Genomic DNA, 21435 nt, shown 5'->3' on the forward strand with positions numbered 1-21435 from the left:
TTATTGCTTGGCCCGTTCTCGGCTTTCTTGTATCAGGTAACTGAAGATCGTGCCTATCTCGCTGCACCGGTCGCTTGGCTGTCTGGTAAAGGCGCAAAATATGCACCTCGTCGGACCCAGCCTTCAGAAAGAAAATTCGATGTCAAAGTCCCTTCTATCTCTGAATCGACATGAGAAATCCCGTCACGCTGAGTTCTTCGGGCGCTGCGAGCGTAATCCGGAGCGATGCAATGAAGGTCTGCAGCTTGCGGGATTTATCACATTTCAAGACATCGGTATTATCGAGACATCTCTGGGCCCGAGTGAAGACAAACGGGCAGCGTGTCCAAAAGTGTTTCCTGTCCAGGTGCCTCAGACGTCTGGTGTTGGCAGTCGGCGCGAAAAGCGCAGTTTACAAGGTCTTTTGGCTTGATGGAGACCCGATATCGCCTCCTACACAAAGACACACACCCGAACCCCAACCCGTTGTTCGCAGCGACCCTTGTCCGCTGTCGGGCGTCTGCGCGTGTTGGTCGGCTACAAACTAGCCAGGAACAGTGGATCTGAATCTGCTCAAGATCTCCATCCAGAAACAAATGGGCAAATCCACCAGCGGGAATTGGCCACGGCTAAACCGGCACAACGACGTATCAACGGCCACTCGGGCCATCCTCTCCTTGATTCGGAAAACAAAGACAATGGGTGCCATTCGTTGCCCGACCATCGGCTCCAGGATCTCCGATGCGTACATGGCTGTTCTCTACTTAATGAAACGGACCATCTGTGATTCAGAGATGTTGCTGTTCCCTGCCCGTGACCAGATGTCGAGATATGGTGCTGTCCACCACCCAAGCAGCACCGGACGAGGAGGCGGGACCGACAGAAACAGCAGAGAACGGGGCGACGACAGTGGCAGTGCCATACGCCGACCAGGAAAAAGACGAGATCCTGGTGGGCTGGGATGGGGACAATGACCCAGAGAATCCGCAGAACTGGTCGACGGGCGTCAAAGTCTGGGTGACTTTCCAGCTGACGCTGTTGGCCTTCGCTGCGAGCCTGGGATCGAGCATTCTCTCCTCTGCAAATCCCACACTTGCCAAATATCTTGGGGTCAGCGAGATCGTTGTGACACTGGATACCTCGCTCTACATGTGAGTTTTGGATTCCCCTCGGCGGGAAGTGCGTGAGTGTTCTGCCTGGAGACTGACGGTTCGTCCAGTATCGGCTTCGCATGCGGCCCTCTATTATGGGCTCCCATATCGGAAATCTGGGGCAGACGAATATCCATGCTGCCGGCCATGGCTTGCCTGGGCATCTTTTCGATTGGAACAGCAACCAGCAAAGATGCCGCGTCGGTCTTCGTCACTCGCTTTTTCGGTGGCCTTTTCGGCTCGGCTGCCGTCAGCAATGTCAATGCCGCCTTGGGGGACATCTGGTCTCAAGAAGTCCGAGGCACGGCCGTCACCCTGTATGCTGCCTGTGTCGTCGGAGGCCCGACGCTGGGTCCTACCACGGGCGCCGCCATTCTGGTCAACCGGCACCTTGGATGGCGATGGACAGAGTACATCACGGCCATAATCAGCTTCGCCGTGGTGGCGTTGACGTCTTTCTGCATGCCTGAAATGTATCCCCCGATCTTACTGAAGCGCAAGGCTCAACGACTGCGCAAGGAGACGGGCAACGACAAATTCTACCATACCCATGAGAGGCTCCAGTTGGATTTCCGGTCCATCGTCACCAAACAGCTGTCTCGCCCGTTGATCATGTTGTGTACCGAGCCTATCGTCACCTGCATCGCCTTCTACGCCTCGTTCGTCTACTCGATCCTCTATCTCACTCTCGAGGTCTTCCCCATCGTCTTCCGGGAACAGCGCGGTTGGGGCCCAGTGGTCGGCTCGCTGCCTTTTATCGGTCTTTTCATCGGTGTCATCTCTGCCATTGGCATCAACTTGGGTAATCAGCCTCAGTATATCCGAAAGAGTCGCGCCGCCCACGGCAAGCCAGTCCCAGAGGCAAGGCTGCCACCCTTATCCATCGGAGCTGTCCTCATGGTTGCCGGACTGTTCTGGTTCGGATGGACTGCGGCGCCAAAGTACCACTGGATCCTTCCCACCATTGCTGCGCTGTTTATCGGAGCTGGATTCAACACGATCTTCCAACAATGTAAGTCCTGTCTTATTGCCTCGTGCAAAGGTCGGCTCCGAGCCAATTTGCTTCCCTTCCTTCTTTCACTGACCCTGAATCTCAGGTATCAACTATCTCGTCGACGTGTATGGTCTCTACGCAGCCAGCGCCACGGCGGCCAACACATTCCTCCGCAGCATTCTGGCTGCAGGCCTCCCTCTCGCCGCTCGGCCCATGTTCCACAATCTGGGAGTCGGCCCGGCAATGTCCATTCTCGGTGCTGTTGCCGCCGCCCTGCTTCCCGTCCCGTTCCTCTTGATGAAGTATGGGTTGGCTCTCAGGAAACGCTCGACGTATGCTCCGGTGTTGGACGATTGAGAGACCCGGTATACGTGCCTTGGAATATTACATCTTGAATCTCATCAATAACTCTACATTTTCTAAAGTGCCTACAAGATTTGAACATGAATCTGAATCCCACTTCAGGACAATCGCCCGGCCAGAATGGGCGATTACAAGACGCAGATAAGATTCCTGGTCATGTCACTCCGACCCCCCCCCCCCCCCCCCGAATGGCAGCGAACGGCATTGCACAGCATATGCACGAGAAGCCGACACCTATAAAATAGGCTGTGAACATGGGAAGCCAAGCCATCCCGGATATGAATGAGAGAACAGCGAAGTTCACGCTCCGCTTGCCCAAAACCCAAGTAGGCCAGCAAGTAAGGGCAGAAATTATACAAAAGCCATGGTCTGCAGAGATGGGCCCCTAACAAGGAATGGCTGTTCTGTGAATCCATTGTTTCACCGTGAACTTCTTGCTGATGGCAACCCTACCAGGTCACCCAAGGCTCCACGAGGCGGGTGGCTGATCTAGGCTGACTGGGAAGGCTCGCAAGGCTGACAAGGCTGACAGCCCAAATCAGCATAAGAAAGTCGGACTGGGCTCTGTCCCAGAGTTCTACGGCTCCTCCACCTCCATCAAACTTCGCATGTGGTAGTACCGTCTATGGTATCTATTACTGACGATGTTGTCGAGCGTTTATGTTCGTTACATGCCATTGTGTGTAACGCTTCACCATATGCTATCAAATGCTATGCTACTACAAGCAGTGAGACAAGCGTTGTGGTTCAAGTTCGTTGTGAATTGGGAGGACGCGAGAAATCTATCGATGATGGAAACGGGACTCGGCGCCAGTCAAGGAGGTGGAAAACATGGCTGTGGAAGCGTGGCCGGCGCGCCCGACCATCTAGAGAATCCGGCCAGCAGGGGGCGCAAGGCGACGAAGAAATATCGCGCTCCAATGCTGTGCTGTAGAGACAGAATTCCGGCCAACGATTCTGCCTATGTCCTATTAGATGCACGAGTGGTGGATCTACACGAACATGTCACAGACCATCACTCCAGATTTGTTGCCTCATCGATGGTGACAGGATGCTGGAACCGCTCGGTGCCAGAAACCGTTCGGCCAAACGAGTTGAGGGTAGAGTGATGAAGCCATACCATCCTTTTAACACAATGACCAGACAATGGTTCTCAGTTCGCTTTTGCCCATCTTCATCAAAAGAGTTTGCAATACATCCTCAAAACTCTAGATTGTGGTCATAATCTTGCAGGAAAGGGCGAAATCTTGCGAATCAAAGTTGAGAGGCTCACCCACTGACTGTTATTGAAAAGTGCCAGTAGATCTCACCTAATAGGGTAATACCTCAATGCCTCGACCAACGAGATCGAGGTCGTGTCCGAGATGCCACTTGCATGGAAGGCCACTTCACAATCATCATGAAGAAGACAGGAGCCCGCCTTCCCGATCTCGGCAATATCAACATCTGACAAGATCGACTTCAAGCATGACCGTGGCAATCACCGGAGGGGACATCGGTACGAGGACCATCTTGGTCGGCTAGAGCCCAAATCGACTGTCTCGTACGGTTACGGCGCTTTCGCAACACCATCCAGATCGGGATCACAGGAAAGGCTGATGATGATTGAGATGGATCAAGAAATCCAAAGAGCGTGGACACGGCATCAGTTCGACCCTGACAGGTTCACTTCCGAGTCGGTAAAGGAAAAGTGCAGACGAATCCTGGAAGAGGTTCGCCTCGAGGAAGAACGCGAGCGGAAACTTCGAGAGCGGAGGAGGGATCTCGATGTAGAGATACGGGAGATTCAAGACAGATACTTACACCATTATCCGTACCATGATCTGGTTCGTCGTCGTACGCAGGCAGCGGCTGAGGGTACGGAGGCTAAAGGCGAGGCGCAGGAGCCTGAGGCTGCGGACGACAAGTGAGCAGGGCCGGTTGAGATTCAGGTTGTACGAGGGCATAGCTTTCATTTCTGAACCTTGACTTGGTTCGTGGGGAAGAACTGACGGAGATGATGAATTCTGCTGTCTCCCGCGGGGCGCTGAGAGAGCTTTTCGACTGGCGGCCTCGAGTTGTTTGCCTTTTGCTCTGGTGTAACTTGACTCCAACCTCCGGGCAACAGCTGTGGGGGATGTAGTACATCAGATTAGCATCTGCCTGCAACGAGAACTGATACATTCCATTGCTGCTCAGTACACAGAAGTGGTCCATCAATAGTCTTTGCAGAGTCGCTACTCCTCTTAGCCCACCCCAACGACAAGCTGATCAGCATGGCAGACGATGACTGGACATACCGACGTCGAAGGATCCCGATCACCAAAGGATGGGGGCCTTGTAAGAGAACTTACTGGGTACCTGTCGATGAGCACTACCGTGGCAATGACGGTCGGAGGACGCGGACGCTCTCCAGAACAATAGGACTTGATCCCGATGCATTGCCTGAAAGAAGAAGAGGAGGGGTATACTACCTCGATGACGACTATGAGCCTAGAGACTACGCAGGGTTCCGTGAGATCATGCACGATGACAGAGCCGGCCGTGATGAACGCGTTCAGCAGCGATATCCAGACGAAGGATGGAACGCGGTATGGCCGTGGCAACCACCCATACCGTGGGATGCCCTAGACCCGGCCATAGCAGAGGACCTGCAGCAGTTGGAAAACATGCGAGCTCAGCAACACCAGGAGCGCATGGATCGACAGAACCAGGAAATCAATGAAATAGACGGTCGGGCTGTTCAACACATTCAGGGGATGCAGGAGAATCAGCAAGAGGGAGGGGACGAGGGCAGACTCCAACGACTGCGAGCTGAGATGGCAGCCGATGATGAGAATCGAAGAAGACGGCGAGAAGAGGATGACAGACGAGAACACCGAATGGAGCGAGCCCGTCGTGAGCAGTATCATTGGGAGCAAGAGAGAGATCGAGACCGAGAGCGGCGGGCGAGACGGAGAGGAAGGCCACAGGGCCGATGGGGGCGATTGGATCGGTGGTAACAGCGGCTGAAGGTCTATGACAGAACATTCAATTTTTGATGGAGGTTGAAACATCTGTTTCTCTGTGAAAGAAATGTTTGCTGAAGCTCAAGGACGATGTCGACGGCGATGATGATGATCATGATGATGGTGGATGCTGCATGGTGGATGCTGCATGGTGGAAGAAAAGGGGAAAGGAGAATCAGGGGCACAGTTTGACGGCGCAGGGACGCAGCCTGGTCAAGGATCGGAGTTGCGAGGTGCGCGTGGCGGATTAGTCCGCCAACTGCGCCCGGAATTGACCGCCTGAAGGACCAGGCTTAAGGAGACGGGCGTCCACATCAACATCACGCACACATCTTACACCTCGCACTTTGTTCAATTTGTTGTTTTAGAGGATTGTAGACTACTATTTGGTCCATCTGTGTTGTATATCTTGTAGCGTCCTGACTATCTACCCCCGAATCTGCTCGTCAAAATGGCCCCAAAACAGCCCGTCGTCTCTGAGAAAGGCATCAAGTCTCCCCTGTTCTCTCAGGCCATCATCCACAATGGCACTGTCTACGTGAGCGGAACCGTTGGTATGGTGCCTTCGACAGGGAAGATCGTGGGAGGGAGCGTGGAAGACCGGACCGTAAGCGAGACAACCATCAAGTTCGCTCTAGATAATGACCCGTTTCAACGCAGAGACAAGCACTTGAGAATATCAAAAACGTTTTGGAGGAAGCCGGAAGCAGCTTGCAGAACATTGTCAAGATCAACATCTTCCTGACTGACATGGCTGACTATGCCGCCATGAACAAGGCCTGTGCGTACAGTTCCAGCAGCTGCTACAAGCCTGAACCGGCCACATTCCACAGACTGACACGCGAACAGTCCTCGATATCGTCCCAGACCCAAAGCCGGCCAGATCATGCGTTTGCGTCAAGGAGTTGCCTGGCAAGACTGATGTAGTTCCTCCCAATTCCTTATGTTCTGGGAGGCTCTCACTAATGAGTGTCAGGTCGAAATCGAGTGCATTGCGCATGTATAAAAGCATTTCAGTACGCGGCAACGGTGCACCAGAGAGGGCCATACCAGCCGAGCGTTTCAAGGAATGAGACGACGAGGTCTTAAGCTTTTTGCTGCGCACTTGCATTTGGCCTCACTTCAATTTCATCTCCAGTCTCATTTTGAAGAGATCTTATTGTCCACTTGTGTTTGCGCCGCTGAATAGAGTTCCGATTACTCTTTCCACGCTATTGTCTTCAATGGAAGCCAAAATGGTAACAATGAACAATAAAGACTGTGAAGACATCTTCAATGATAAAAACGGCCGATTCTTCTCCCTGCTTTCTTCCGTTTTCGGCGGCCCACACACCGCAAGCATAACCGCCCATGATCGCGATATATCTACCACAACGGCTATGCTTCTCTTTTGTTCCGCATTTCTTTTCGTGGTTGCTGAATTCTCTAGGAAGACATCGCAATATTCACAAATCTCTGCAGTAACATTGACCAGGTCGAAATGCCTTCATCTTCGAATCCGCCCAGACGGGCAATGACCCGACCTTCTCCATACAGGAGACCGCCCAAGACCGCAGACACCTCCGCGGGCTCTGCACTTTCTTCCATTTCTGAGGAAAGTGACAAGTTGAAACCAACAGCGAAGTCTCGAAAGTCTCGAAGCCGATCGCCACAGAAGAAACCTCAACAGCCCCAGAAGCCCAGCGCAAAGGCCAAAGGGAAGGCCAGAGCTCGGTCGGACGATGAGGACGAAGATGAGAACGAAGACGAAGACAGCGAGCCAGCAAAGCTCAGCGCAAAGGCCAAAGGGAAGGCCAGAGCCCGTTCGGACGATGAGGATGAGGATGAGGATGAGGATGAGGACGACGAAGCCGAAGACCCTGTTGGAGTGAAGCCTTTGCCACCTCCGGTGCCAAGTCCTCGGAATAGTTCTTCAGAAGCAGCAAGGTTGACCTTGAAACCCCCCATGCGCGAGACGCCACCCAGGGACCTATTGTTGCAACCAGAGACATCCGCTCCGAAACGCATGGCCGACTTGATCGAGGGCCGACCTGTTTTGATCGAGGGTCGACCTGTGAGAGCGTTGTCAACGACACCGACGCCCAGTCAAGGTGCTGCAATCCCAGCACGAAAGTCTCCACAGGATATATCAGCTGGTGCCCGTCGACGCCCCAGAGCTTCGGTACCTTCTCCATCTCCAGCAGCATCGACCGCAACAAAGCGACCGGCTTTACGGGCCGATGTCACACCTACAGTAGCTTCTTCCCCGAAGCGTGTCCGGATCCAAGAGCCTCCTGCCTTGAAACCTACCCAGGCCGAGAAAGTCCCTCCCTCTGAGAGTGAGAGTGAGAGTGAGAGTGGGAGTGAGAGTGGGAGCGAGAGCGAGAGCGCATCAAGCGACGAGGAGTTCCTCCTGATCGAGCACGCAGATGAGTTGTTTCAAGAGGTGCTCGCCCGCCCGCGAGCCCTAGAGCTGGATGAGATATCTGCCCTCTTCGTCCGTCTTCAGGAGACGAGCTTCCGATTCTCCCAACGGCATTTCGACTACGAGCTCACAGCCGAGCAAGAGGCGGCCTGGCCCCTCCATCTCCTTTCCACTCAATACAAGCATCTCATGCTTATGACACAGTTCATAGCCGATGGCAGTCGATACAGCTGGCGCAACTTCTTCACCAAGCGTGCGCACCGCGTTCCTTTGATACACGGGACCATCGGCGAATGGTGCAAGCACCGGATCTTCAACCACACGGCATTTGGAGTGCCAGATTACCAACAAAAGCAACTCGAGGCTATCGACCGTGATTACGTCCAATACGACGCCTTTGTTCGCAGCAAGAAGCGCGCAGAAGTCCTGGAAGGGCTGAAGTTCCAGTGGGGCGACGACGATACCGAGGACGACCCGTACTTCCCCGTCGAACACTCTAACAACCTGGACGTCGCGTCTTTCGAACTGGCCGGACATTTGCTGCAACTCCTCGAGCCTCTGCTTCCCCCGCCGGTCTTTGATCCCCTCCGAGGCAAGTCGCCTCTGGCCGGAGCGGAAAAGGAGCAGGCTGACTCGTTGCACCACACCATATTCATGGAACTGGTGGAACTGATCCAGCTGGCAGCCAGCCTGCACCTCTGCATTCGTCTGACAGGATACAACGGGACAGTTGTTCGCATTGCACCACACGTGGCCAAGGGAAGCGCGTACGACATGTCCCCCGACACAAACAACATCTGCGTGAACGCCGACTTCTGCAACTCAACTAAGCCGCACGCCCTCGGCCCTCGGCATGCATTACACGTGAAGATGACTTGCTGGGGACGAGTCGAAGCCGTGGTGCCCCACGGCCCAGACCGGATGGAGCTGGAAGGCCATAGGACGGAGATCCAGAAAGAACTTGGCGAGGAAGCCGATTTCACTTGGGCCGACGTGGAAGACCGAGTATTCCCCCTTCTGCCGTATGATCTGCAGAAAGATGATGCCGGCCGAGTCGCAGTCGAAAGCGACCGACCTGTTCGAGGCACCGAGTGGAGCATTGGCATCGCCAAAGCCGCCGCGGCAGAGCGCAGAGAGTACACTTATGGAAAGAAGCGTGGCCATGCCGATTCGGAGGACGAGCCTTCCTCGTCCACTGGAGGCGGAGCCGGAGCACGACGACCACCTAAACCCCTGCGCGGCTCTTTCGTCACAGTCTACCCCAGCCTCGCCCCGGCCAATGTCTACTGCGTATGGGTCGACGATGCGCAACCGGCATTCCCGCGCCGGGACGGCATCACTCCATCCCACCACTATGAAACATTGGAACAAGCCGTCGGCGCAGCGCGCAGAGCCAGAGGCATGTACTATCGAGTCGAAGATCTGGGAATCCAGGCCGTCAATCTCGTACTGGAATATCGCGCCTACGAGTGGGCGGTGGCGACAGGCTTGCTCGGCGGACTGGCCAGCGGGATGTTGATCGTCGCGTTGCAGGCCGCCGCAGCTCGGAGCGCAGCAGGCTTTGCCGTCAACAGTAAACTGGCCGACCTGGTCCAGCTGGCCCGGGATATCCGCAATGGTGTACCCCTTCCCTTCTCCACGGGCGCCAGATACTTCTCCACGCTCAAACGCTCGTCGGACCATGTCAAGGCTGTTTTGGGCTTTTCGTCCGTAACAGATCTGCTCCCTTCGCCGACACTGCCTGTGATCGCGGCTACGACGACTTTGAGTTCGACCTTGACAGGCTGGAGCACTGTGACTGTCCCGCCATCGGACGTGGTGGACATGTTGGCATCAGCATGGAAGTCCGCGGAGTCCGTCGGGCAACCCCAGCCAGAAGGGTCCATGCAAACGCTTACAATCCATGAATTCGGAAGGACACGTATGTCTCCAGACCACCCGGGCCTGAAGATTGTGCAAGCACTCATGGATAAGGCCCGCGAGGAGGATAAGCTCAATGAAGCCCGCCGAGAGAGATGATCAGGTGGTAGGAGTGTCCGTGTCAAACGAACCCCGAGCCATTCGCCCTCTTCTACGGAGTCTTCGATTGCTGGACCCGTGTCCCAACTGTCACCGGCTCTTTTAATTGTCGGGGACTACGCCATCGCAGGGTAAGAACAGCGGCTTGAAACCGAAGATTGACAATAATTTCGGACAATTATGCTTATGTGGTTAATGGTCGGTCGTTGTGCAGACCGGGGAGATCTCAGGGACCACGAGAAGAAGATAGATACTATTCTCTAGATCCGATTTTTCGTTCAGTGCAGATTGTAAGCAATGCAATGTTATCAAATCTCCCCTAGGAAATAGATATCCGAGCATGCTCATGGCATAACTTGTGTCTTGATTGAAGAAACAGCGGCACAAGAGCCAGATTGTCGCAATTGACAGGTCCCGTATATAGTCCCTAGGAGGTATACGTCTAGTAGCAATAACAGTATAGACGACAGGTATTTCACGTCAGCATGTGGTCAGGGTCAGGGCCAATCAAACAATTTTCATTTCAATTCAACAACAGTGTATCTTCAAGTTATTCTGGTAGGCTCCTCCACCATCTACGATCACTGACTGGGACGTGTAGAAGACAACTCGGGCGTGGACTGAACGTGACCTTCCATTCATGGATCTGCACCTTGACCGGTATTGAAGCGATCCATCTGCCATTCTCAGTCTGGACAGGAACTGCCATTTCGCCTTGCTGCGCTTCGCTCGTACATTCTTATGATCGTCTCTTAGGAGAAACATGCCATGTCCCCCACCCTCCCTTGCCGCAGAAATCACACATACCCAAGCACGCAACAATATGACAGGCAGCGACTCGCAACTCGTCAGGACCAGGCAGATGTCGTTTTGGGTCCGGAGCATTGCAAATCCCGGGGTCTGACGCAATGTTGATGTTCCCGAGACAAGACATTGTCGTATTGCAGAAAGAGGCAAAGACCATACTCAGACATGTCGCACAATGGTAGCAAAAGAAACGAGTGGCTCGGACATTTCTTCGGGATGAAGGGGTCTCTTAGGCACCCGGGACCCGAGGTATTGTGATGGCGCATCAGTTCTTCTCCGACTTTAATTCACCATTTCGTCCCAAGAGTCCACTGACAGCGCGTTCAATAGTACCGACCTCTCTCTGCACCTTGAGCCAAGAGACCTCTGCTCGTGCTGCCTCCATCTTGGCCTTCTCCATGGCTTTCTCGGCATCTCGCGCCGCATTGACCACTTCAACCATGCATTTGGAGAGCTCAATGAGAGATGCCTTGCGTCGAGGGCTGGCCTCCGCTCGGGCAAGGTCCAAAAGGGTGTGTGTCAAACCTGTTGCTGTAGACAGAGAAGGCGAGCTGCCAGGCGAGCTGGATGAGGGGGACAGTAAAGGCGGAGATGCAATCTTTGCTAGAGATGGCGATCTCGGATCCGGGGACGGTCTGGCCGTAGCGGTGAACGGAGTGGTAGGGCTGATGAACGGGTTGCGTATGACAGGTTGCATTCCTAAGTTGGAGGTGTGATGAACGCTATTCATACCTTGTCCAGCCAGTCCTTGATTGTTCGACGATAAGGGGTTAGACAATTTGGGATCCGGGACTGGCTTGCGACGCATAGAACCTTGGAGACGAGGTTGGCCATTAAACATATTTTCAGAAGCAGCCGCGTTGACGCTTGTGGTGGATTCGATCGACCGCTTGTGAAACAGCCCTCGGATGTTCGAGATGACCTTCTTACTGCTCGAAGAGGGACTATAAGATAGTTTTTGCGATACCTTCTTCGCCTTGGAAGACTCGGATTTTGGATCCATGTTCTGAGAGAATGCCCGAACATCCTTAACGTTTCGATTCACTCTTGGGTCACCTCCATATGCTCTCGCGGCTTGGGACGAGAAGAAGTTGGGTGGCAGCCCTTGCTCCGGAGAAGAGACTATGATCGGTGGTGGCTTGGGCTTTCGTGACGAAGTCCGAGGAGGAAAACTGGAGCTTGGTATCACACTACTCTCTCGGCTTTTGGTTTTGTCCATGAAGTCTTGCAAATATCTCTCCTGGCTCGCCTTTTCCTGCTCGAGATCCTGGAAGAGGAATGGTGATACTTCTTTGGTGGGTGCTTGACGCAGGACAATGGTGGATGGTCTTGAGCGGATGGAAGTCTGGGTAGACGACGGTTTACTCCTCCCTGGAGCAGTGGGGAGGGCAGAATCCTTCTCGTCCGGAAGTACTGGCGGAGCATCGTCACAGAGCTTGAAATCGGCGAAATCTTTGCAGGGCCAGTCACCATGGGTGAGGCTGGAACTGCCACGCGCCGCAGGGAGGTCTTCTGTAGTGGGCTCCACAACATCAAGAGAAGTCTGAGACTCGACAGACGGCTGCTTTTCATCCTCAACATCACCGCCAGGCAGTTCCGCGGGCAGTGCACCTCCATCAAAATGGTCTTCGTCGATGAGCTTGTGAGTTTCTTCATCTTGTGATTCCTTGCCAGGGGTCTGCGATCGCTCCGTAATGCTTCGGGCGAATGAAAGAGGCCGTGCCAAAAGCCCACTGGATCGTCGAGAATGTTCTTTGACAACAGCGGACTGATGGAGATCAGGGGAGCTTGCCTTGTATCTCAAAGTGACGTTTGCGTCTCCGCTCTCGGTAAACTTGGGTTCGTCCTCCTCGCCTAGGAGTACGCGTGACGCTGAATCAGTAATGCGGAGTGTTGGTCCTCCCGTAGGAGTGTTCCGTACACGTCTGACGCGGAAGCCTCCAAGAGGGTCGGAGCCATGGACAGTAGCACCAGAAGCCTCGCTTTCTGGAAGAGACTCAACGTCGTAGGGAGCTGGTGTAGACAAGACTTCTTTCATGCTCAAAAGTTTAGCCTCCTGAGCGGCAACCTCTTCACGAGTGTCCAGTACGTTCAACTGGGGCGTACTAGCCGTGCTAGTAGCATTGGCATTCGCCAATGGCTCATTTTCACCATGATCTTCCCATCGTGCACTCGTATCTTCGTCCAGCGTTGGGTCACGACTACCGTTATCTGCGCCGTTGTTATTCCAGCTGCGTGCTGACTGGTTACCCCGGCTTGGCAAAGGGATCGAACTCTGACGGGCTGTGCGTTTGGAGGTGATGGATGTCTGAGTGACCTCGTCCACGCGGCCGCGTGAATGTTGTATGTTGGTAGGTGGTGTGACGGGTGTAGTCCGACCAATTTTTGTATCGTCCTCGATATTTGGCAGAGCCTTGTTCAACCTCGCACTGACATGAGGCGGAATTGTGTATGGAGAGCCCCGAGCCGTGACGGCATGACGACCACGCGAGGTCGAACGGAAAGGGCCACCTGGAGATACCTGTCTGGCTTTTGCCACCGACGGAGACTGTGTCTTTTCTCGGATCGCATGGAGACGACCGTCTTTCTCTTGTTTCTTTTCACCAGATCCCCACGCAGTCTTGCCGATAGAACGACGCAGTCGCATTGCCGAGGTCTTGGTCTGGCGAACAGTGGGAGTGTCAACATGACGTGCCAGTGACTCAAGCATGGAGTCTCTCGGCTTAGGGAGTTGGCTCGAAGAGAGTGGTCGATCTGAAGGGTTTGCCGGAACGCCGAGGGTGGCAAGGCTGGCAGAGACTTTGCTCGTCGCCTTGCCAGCATTTCGAGCAACATCTGGAGTTGAGAACTGAACCTTCGCAGGGGGCTGAGGCTCTTCTTCTCCATGATCGTCAATGGTTAATCCGCGAATGCCTTCTATGAAGCTCTCGCCCAGGCTTGGTTTCGAATAGGACGCTGTCTCTTTGTGGCGGACTGGGACCGCGCCAGATTTTGATGGTTCCATCGTTGGCCAATCCTCCTTGGGATTTTGACCTTCGGCAGGCGATAGAGATCGGCGCAGGGGCCGTTCTGTGCAGTCAATAAGAGATCTGCGGACAGGGGAGCCAGACTTGACTGCTGCTACTGGAAGACTCGGTAAGGGTTTATCGGACGGACTTGGACGAGGTAGAGGCTTGGTTCGGTCGCCAGGGTTGGGTGATTGTGAAGAGGGGAGCGACTGGCCCTGTTGTCAGATTAGTGAATTTTTGGACAATGCCCTCTGAAAGCACTCACAGTAAGTTTGGAAGGCGAGTTGTTTCTGCGTGAGACCAAGGCTTTCGCGGCATCTTTGGTCCCGTGTTTTGGCTCCATCTTCTCCCGCGACTTTGTGAAGCCAAAATGTTTTGAGGCACTGCTGATCCAGCGTCTTTTTCTGGGCTTGTCTGCGGATGAAGCAGGGTTCAGAGGTGATGACTGTGCGCATCCAACAACAGCAGTGCACGACCTGCCAGCAGGGTGATAGGAGTTGACGAGAACAGGATATCTAGGGACGTGAGAGATAGGAGGGTCGCTGAATGGTGTCACCTTGCGAGGACGCAGACCGGTCGGCTTTGCTGACGGTTGACTGTAGATCTCATCATAGTCATCGGCGCGAGCATATACCTGGCCGCCTCTCAGCGACGACATGGTTTGAGGATTAGGCGGGTCTGCGCGAAGTAGAACTCTAAAGAAGTTCTCGCGCTGTGCTGTTGAGAAATGTGGTGGACGTGAAGGAAGATGTTTGTTTTGTGGGAGTAGTTAGTGTCGCTCAATTCGGCGCATGAGTGAATGCCAGATTAATGGAGGTTGCGGCAGAAGGACCTTTGTTCGCCCATTTATCCAGCTTGTTAAGACGGGAGGGAACCGCTAAATCAATTCATGGTCTCAGCCATCAGGTCTCCTCCTTGGGTTGTTAGATAACACCACATGTTCCATCCACGTCCAGCACACTGTGCCAAATCTGGTGAAGGTGCTGATCATGGGCCCTTTCATCAATTGCAGCGAGACCACAGCCTAGTCTAGTCGTGGTCTTCCTCTTTGCTGCCACTTGGCCCGACTCCAGAGACTCTTTTCTGCTTACTGGCTTCATATTGCTCCATATTGGTCGCCTTCCACTCCGTTCCCCCAAGGTCAATGTCCTTCAGCCTTCCCTCATCGTCAATCTGGATTCCCTGCTCATCGGCGATCGCCTCAAGCCGCCGTTGTTCCAGGAGCATTTCCCGGAGGAAATCCGTCGTCTTCGCTAACATGACTTGCTCACTCCGTTCCTGGCCTAGAGCCCCTGGCACCATACGTGAGAGCTCGGTGAAGCGTTCTCTGATCGCTGTTCTTCGTTTGTTTTCGGCATCCTTATGGTTGAAACTCTTCTGGCTTGCTGTGAGGCGCGGTTTCGACGTCTTCGACGTCTTCTTGGCCGAGCTAGACCGTCTTGCCGTTGATCGGGCTTCTGATGCCTCCGATGACTCCCTTGAGGAGGGGTCGGACTCGGTGGCGTCTTCCTTCGACATGTTTGTCGATCTCTGTTCGATAAGGCCAGCTATCCTTGCTCAAATTTGAGAAAATGTGTCTTTATTGGTTATCGAAGTCGAGAGAAAGTGGAAGGCGTCGAGAGGTAGAGATTAGAGGCAAAACCGGGGAAGTCCAACCTATTGTCATCTGTTCAGAGAGGGATGTATGCAGAGCCATAGGGACCCTGCATCTGCCAGATGAGCCGACCTATATCACTGCCAGTGGCAGAGGGTGTGAAGAAGAAGACTGCCTGTTGAGCATCAGGAAGGCGCCAGATTGTTGTATCGATAACTACCTAGGTACCTTAGGTAGGTACCTGCCTAGTAACCATTCAATGTGACTTCCACTTAAAGTTTACTATATTTCTTTGGTTAGTAAGCCTGGCTGCGGCTTTAAGCCACATGCATGTGGCTAAGGCCGCCCTCTGCAAGTTCCGCCACTTTCTGTCGAGACTGACCATCGAACTCGCCTTTGCCATCATACTACCTCCACTGCCAGTACACCAAACGTATTAAAAAGCCGCAGTTCTCTTTTCTTGGGTTTCGCAAGCACTGTACATACTTTTCCTTCTTGTAAACCCAATCGTTCTGCACTTAACAACATGAGCAGCCTCAGACCACTTCATGGCGCCTGCAACTGCGGGCGCATTATGTATTCCGTGGTCGTTCCGGAGGACGCAACAGAGCGAGCACAAGTCTACTTCGACGACAGCAGCGACAGCAGTAAGTCCTATCAATCTTTGGAGGTCGACCACAAACACACGAGTCTAAGATCTGGCATAGGGCGAAGTCAGGCCACACCGTTAACAGCATGGCTGCGGGTTCCCTTAACCTGGTACTTCTCGTCGACACAAGCCTTTTTCCCTGACGAAACCCATTCCTCAATCCGACGCACCTTCTCTCCAGTACATGAACCCCACAGTCAGCGTGTGTTTTGTGGCTACTGTGGAACGCATCTGTCCTACTGGACCGAACAACCCTCCACTGAAGCAGAGTACATGAACATCACTCTGGGCAGTCTATTGAGTCGGGACTTGCAGGCACTTCAAGACCTGGATCTGCTCCCTGAAGACTTTGATATGGAGGATGTGCAGCCCAGCCAGCAGAGTCAGGTTCAACCCCCAACAGAGCAAGCCGTCATCAGTCAAGGGAACCAACCAGGGCTCACCCGAACACAGCGGACCGGAAAGCGGGGAGGACTGTCTTGGTTTGAAGAGCTACTTGAGGGCAGCCGTCTAGGCCGCACACAGAATATCAGACGTGGCGTGGGAGTTAGTGCAGACGGTTCTACCTCGGTGGAATGGGAGATTTCCGAATACATCGACGATGGAAGCGACGAGCTGGAATCTGCCTCCACACCAACGGGCTCGAAACGCAAGATAGGCGATGTGGGCATGGTGTTGTGAAGGTACATAGCCGACGACCAAAACTGTTCGGAGGCCCTTGTTGTGAGAGGAGATAGAACGACAGATGCTGGAGTGGGCACGCCAACGTTTCAGCTCGTACCGTTGACCTGCGCTTTCCGCTGAGATAAAAAAAAAGCTCATAATATGGGGAGCCGGGAATTCATAGGGAACACGAATAACTCAACGACGTTGATAGTTGCAAAAGTTCAATATCGACTACAACGATTTGATGCCGTTGGGATCTATCTTTTGGGTATCTAACTTCGTGCCGTACAGTTCTGATCAGATCAGATTTCCTTTTGTCTCAGAGCTTCGGGTAGCGTCGCCACCTTGCTGTTGAAGAGTTCTTCAGCTTGTTGCCATACTCTTGTCGTCTTGCGGTCCTTGAGAGACAAGAGGCTGGGCAGAAGAGCCTGGCTGAACGCTTCGCTCGCCTCTCGCGGAAGCAGGCTGGGCAAATGATCAATGGAGATGACAGAAAGAGGGGGGTTGTCGTAGCCGGGCACTGGTAACGTCGGGTTTGTGAAGGTGCTGTTCTCAGTGTAGATAGGCACCGGGTTGTGCGGGTTGGTGGTATCGCATGAGACGTCGCAAACGACGGAGAGCTTGCGCTTCGGCGAAGATAGCGATTCTTTGTTGAGGAACGGTGCGATCGGCTCGGAGAGGTAAATGCAGTTCACAAAGATGTCTGACTCGACGATCTCGCTGAAAGGACCGCCCTTGGCCGTCTCGGCCATATCCCACTTGATGATCTGCTCGTCTGGAATGCCCACCTGCTTGCACAGGTCGACAGCACCTCTGCCACAGCGACCGAGCGCGCCAATGACGAGGACCGTAGGCTTGCGTCCTGCAATCTTTTCTCCTTCCGCGATCTGGGATCGGACATCGTCGAGCAGGAGGCTTTCATTGGCATAGCTAGACACGCCTGGCATTGTCTTTGCAGAAGGATTCTTCAGTTGGTATGCCCATGCCATGACGGCGAGAGCGGCACCAGCATAGCCCGCGTGGTATCCGAAAGCTGCAACACGCCGGCCAGAATCGTCGGTCAGGAACTCTAAATCGAGCAGTGTCCCGCCGCCGCGAGGGAATCTGGAAAGGACGTCTTGCCAGCCGGCCTGGCCCTTGTAGCAGTGGGCAAACTGGACATGTGTGTGCTTGAGAGGAACTTTTCAGAGTCAGAAAAGCCATGATGCATGTTCTTTCATGTGGGTTACAACGTACACTTTTCCTCCGGTAGCTCTTTGAGACCGACAATGATATGGTCCGCTGGGGCGTCTACCCATGAACCCTCAGGAACAAGCGTGGCGCCTACAGCCTCGAACTCGGAGTCGTCAAATATTCTTTCCGTGCTTCGCTCAACGTTCACTTTGTAACCCGCATCGAGCAGGGCCTTGGTCGTCGCAGGCGTCACTTGATGGCGGTCAGTCATGAGCTATCTGAGGATGGAGGGGCAACGTACAGGCAGACCTATGCTCCAGGGGCTTGGACTCTGCTCGTAAATGCAGTGTAGTCGCCATAATTGTTCAATGTTTGTCGATTGAGAGGTCAACACGCTTCCTATAATTGCAGAAAGTTGTTCAGTGTTGTAAGGACGTGCTATGACTCAAGTCTTCAATGCCGCAATCGGGCTGGAGGACTTTTCCCCAGAACTTTTCTGCCACCGCCAAATCTAGGTGAAACGCGCGGAACCAAGAGTGTGCCTGACAACACCAGTGCGCATTCCCCATTTGCATGCTTCAGAATAGCACCACACAATAATGGCAGACTTGAAGTCTGCAATCCCTACGGATGCGCCTCCATCTTATGAGGCTGCGTCTGTCCCTCCCCAAGAGCCGCAACCCGGGGCGCCTCCACGCCGACTTCGACCTCCTCCGCCGCTCGAGTTGCCCGCATTGAACTTGTTGCGCGGCAAACGGGTTATTCTCGCATCGCAGTCCCCTCGACGAAAACAGCTTTTGGCGCAGATAGGCCTGACAAATGTCGAGATTGTGCCGTCAAAATTCGAAGAGAACCTTCCCAAAACGCTCTCGCCGTTCGAATACGTTCTCGCAACAGCAACTCAAAAGGCGCTGGCGGTCTACAAGCACGAAGTGGACAATAGCGAGAAGGGAGAGCCGGGATTGATCATCGCCGCGGACACCATCGTGGTTAGCAGCTTAGGGGAGATTTTGGAGAAGCCTAGGAGTGAAGTACATCATATCAACATGCTCAAAGGCTTGAGAGATACTGGCTTGCACAAGGTATACACGGCCGTTGCGCTCGTGACGCCTCTTCAGAGCGCGCGAGATCCGGGCTATGCACTGGAAACTGCGACAGAGGAGACGACAGTCAAGTTTGACCATGAGATCACAGATGAGCTGCTGATGGCGTACGTTCGCACGAGGGAGGGGGCAGACAAAGCAGGCGGATATGGCATTCAGGGCACTGGCGCTATTCTTGTCGAAAGGATAGAGGGAAGCTTCGATAATGTGGTTGGCCTGCCATTGAGGACGACCTTGAAGCTCATTGGAAAGATTATGGCCAAGTCTGATGACGATGACATGCTGGCAGGCGAAGAAGATCTGCTCGAAGAAGAATGAATGGGCCAATAGATCATGACTTGCATATAACTCGCATTGGGAGGCGTCAAGGCGCCAATAGACAGGACGTTTGATTTTGGGCGGTCGATCTTATGAAAACAAAGCGGATCATATGGCCAGTGACGGGTGTCGAATTGCGAACTCCTATTCATCTCAAAGAGGTCATATACATATCAAACTCGCCGAAAACGCACTTCCAGCCTCTGGAAGCCAGCTATTTCAGGTTCTTCAGCTTTCCGTCATGGCCGAGTGCAGACACATCTGTTTTGCCAATGGTTGCATCGTTCTTCCCAGCATGCCAGATTCTCTTGACTGCCTCGGCAACACCAACATCATTCGTCTCGAATTCGTAGAAGCCAATCGCAACGACGACAGTGGCCAGGTTCAACAGCCACATGAAGGTCTTCCTCAGGGTCGGGTGTTTATGGATGGGAATGTAATCAATGATAATTGATCTGCCACATTTAGCTCGGGTAGCCCTCCAGGGTACGGCTGGGACTTACTGAAAACCCATATGTGAGTGCACAATGATGGAGAAGATAAGGGCTGCATCCAATGCTGGGCTCACTGAGCCAGCAGCGAAGGGAGCAATGGTCAACGGTACCAAGCCGACAGAGAGCAAGCGTTCAAATGTCCAGTGATAGCTGCCGTGGAGAGGATCTGGCTTCGGGACTGGCGCCGGGTCATTGACTGTACCGCTGATTACTTGAGGACCAGCAGGGAGGATCTGTTTTTTCGTAGTCGTCGAGAAAGCTGCTGCTCGAGAGACAGCTGACCATTTCGGCAAGAGCAACAGCCGCGATGATGTGGACGGAGCCGATCGGAGGATGCGAAGAGGTTGAGTTGTGGAGGACAGCAGTCGACTCGGAGAAGAGGTGAAAAGCTGCGTCTGCCGTAGCAGAGTAGTTCTCGATGCTGCCGCCATAACGAATGCAGATTCGAGTTATCTAGTCGCCGTCGTGGGAGAACATGCGAAGTGAAAGCAAGAGTGTCGGATCATGTAGCGACTGCGATGCAGTGCTTCATCCACGGCACCTTGCCGACTCCGCCAAGCACATTGGCCCGAGCCAATCATAACCTTTGCATTTCATACTAATATACTCACAATACCCGGTAGCACATGTATGGTTCGTATATACTACGGTTGTAATTGATACAACTGCTGTACAAATATCCTACTAGTTGCCTGCTTGCATCGACCAAAACTCGCTGGTCTTGTAAGTTGAGATGATTACTGCTGCCATAAGCAAATCCGCAAATGGCCATGGTATAAGTAGCTCTTTGCTGCCCATCTTCGGGTCTCGATGAGCCTCATAGCGAGATCTCAAAGAGGTTGCCTCATGCTCCGCGATGCATAGAAGAAACGCTAGCTGAATGTCGGGGAAGGTGATATAGCTGACCTACCAATGACGGCGTATGTCCACTAGAGTTTCCGGCCAGAATAAAGAATTTGTAACGATATAATATTGGTGTACGGGATCCGGGGCAAACCTCTGCCAGCCAGGTAGGTGGGCAGGCAGTTACGTTTCAGCCCGACCAGCCTACTAAGAGAACCCGTAGGGTAGCCGTCGGGATCCAAATCATCAGCGGATGTCAGATACGTAGGCAACTGCCAACCCATGTTAAGATATACTAGTACGTAGTTGCAGCTCGGAGGGAGAACTAAATCCCCGGCAAAACACCTGTCATTTTGCTGGTTCCAGCCCGTTACTACAATAATGCACCCGGTCTAACAAGCTCTAGCTCTGTAGATAGGGCTTGCTGCAAGAGGTAAAAGATCCTAGTAGATGCCGAAATAGGGAAATATCTAGATGCCGGACAACTAAGGGCGCTAAGGACGTGAGCTGCACACTTGTCACAAACTTGAATATCGATAATGCGTTGTACCACAATAGATGTGGTTGGCGGGCACCACGCGGTTAACGCGGAGCATGGGCGGCAACGGCGGGTCGGTAGTAGGTGTAAACCACCTGTGGGTGGGGTTAAGCTTAGGTGCAACTAACTAGTGCCACAGGATGCGCGGTTATGTTTAACTTTAACACGGAAGACAGCGAGACGGACAGGCAACATATCGTACTAAGGCGTCTCTAGTCCCCTGATTGCGAATTCTCCGCCCACTGCATTTCAAGTTGATCGCTCACAACTTCCCAAGGTCTGGAGTCATCAATTGAAAGCCTGCGCCCTGAAACCTCCCTCCCAAAGAACCCACGTTGTGTGTGC

The 21435-nt window shown here is 53.5% G+C and overlaps 9 protein-coding genes across 9 annotated transcripts; 5 read left to right on the top strand and 4 right to left on the bottom strand.

The window, feature by feature from the left end:
- Window positions 1–810: 810 nt before the first annotated feature.
- A1O1_06233 (uncharacterized protein) lies at window positions 811–2481 on the top strand (the record flags this gene model as incomplete). The annotated part of the gene is made up of 3 exons (XM_007727112.1): window positions 811–1130; window positions 1199–2142; window positions 2228–2481. The coding sequence occupies 3 exons, from the start codon at window positions 811–813 to the stop codon at window positions 2479–2481; spliced, it is 1518 nt and encodes a 505-aa protein (XP_007725302.1).
- Window positions 2482–4088: 1607 nt separating this feature from the next.
- On the top strand, window positions 4089–5468 carry A1O1_06234 (uncharacterized protein; the record flags this gene model as incomplete). The annotated part of the gene is made up of 2 exons (XM_007727113.1): window positions 4089–4393; window positions 4673–5468. 2 exons carry the CDS (start codon window positions 4089–4091, stop codon window positions 5466–5468), a joined length of 1101 nt encoding a protein of 366 aa, XP_007725303.1.
- Window positions 5469–5925: 457 nt separating this feature from the next.
- On the top strand, window positions 5926–6401 carry A1O1_06235 (uncharacterized protein; the record flags this gene model as incomplete). The annotated part of the gene is made up of 2 exons (XM_007727114.1): window positions 5926–6081; window positions 6135–6401. The coding sequence occupies 2 exons, from the start codon at window positions 5926–5928 to the stop codon at window positions 6399–6401; spliced, it is 423 nt and encodes a 140-aa protein (XP_007725304.1).
- A 4568-nt stretch (window positions 6402–10969) lies between these two features.
- On the bottom strand, window positions 10970–14370 carry A1O1_06236 (uncharacterized protein; the record flags this gene model as incomplete). The annotated part of the gene is made up of 2 exons (XM_007727115.1): window positions 10970–13927; window positions 13978–14370. The coding sequence occupies 2 exons, from the start codon at window positions 14368–14370 to the stop codon at window positions 10970–10972; spliced, it is 3351 nt and encodes a 1116-aa protein (XP_007725305.1).
- A 371-nt stretch (window positions 14371–14741) lies between these two features.
- On the bottom strand, window positions 14742–15230 carry A1O1_06237 (uncharacterized protein; the record flags this gene model as incomplete). Its single annotated transcript, XM_007727116.1, has 1 exon — window positions 14742–15230. One exon carries the CDS (start codon window positions 15228–15230, stop codon window positions 14742–14744), a length of 489 nt encoding a protein of 162 aa, XP_007725306.1.
- Window positions 15231–15832: 602 nt separating this feature from the next.
- On the top strand, window positions 15833–16636 carry A1O1_06238 (uncharacterized protein; the record flags this gene model as incomplete). The annotated part of the gene is made up of 2 exons (XM_007727117.1): window positions 15833–15953; window positions 16014–16636. 2 exons carry the CDS (start codon window positions 15833–15835, stop codon window positions 16634–16636), a joined length of 744 nt encoding a protein of 247 aa, XP_007725307.1.
- A 287-nt stretch (window positions 16637–16923) lies between these two features.
- A1O1_06239 (saccharopine dehydrogenase [NAD+, L-lysine-forming]) lies at window positions 16924–18153 on the bottom strand (the record flags this gene model as incomplete). Its single annotated transcript, XM_007727118.1, has 3 exons — window positions 16924–17801; window positions 17858–18046; window positions 18096–18153. 3 exons carry the CDS (start codon window positions 18151–18153, stop codon window positions 16924–16926), a joined length of 1125 nt encoding a protein of 374 aa, XP_007725308.1.
- A 240-nt stretch (window positions 18154–18393) lies between these two features.
- On the top strand, window positions 18394–19215 carry A1O1_06240 (septum formation protein; the record flags this gene model as incomplete). The annotated part of the gene is made up of 1 exon (XM_007727119.1): window positions 18394–19215. The coding sequence occupies one exon, from the start codon at window positions 18394–18396 to the stop codon at window positions 19213–19215; it is 822 nt and encodes a 273-aa protein (XP_007725309.1).
- A 214-nt stretch (window positions 19216–19429) lies between these two features.
- Window positions 19430–20140, bottom strand: A1O1_06241 (succinate dehydrogenase (ubiquinone) membrane anchor subunit; the record flags this gene model as incomplete). The annotated part of the gene is made up of 2 exons (XM_007727120.1): window positions 19430–19670; window positions 19719–20140. 2 exons carry the CDS (start codon window positions 20138–20140, stop codon window positions 19430–19432), a joined length of 663 nt encoding a protein of 220 aa, XP_007725310.1.
- Window positions 20141–21435: the final 1295 nt, after the last annotated feature.

Source organism: Capronia coronata (genome assembly GCF_000585585.1).
Source record: "Capronia coronata CBS 617.96 chromosome Unknown acBCG-supercont1.5, whole genome shotgun sequence".
NCBI lineage: Eukaryota > Fungi > Ascomycota > Eurotiomycetes > Chaetothyriales > Herpotrichiellaceae > Capronia > Capronia coronata.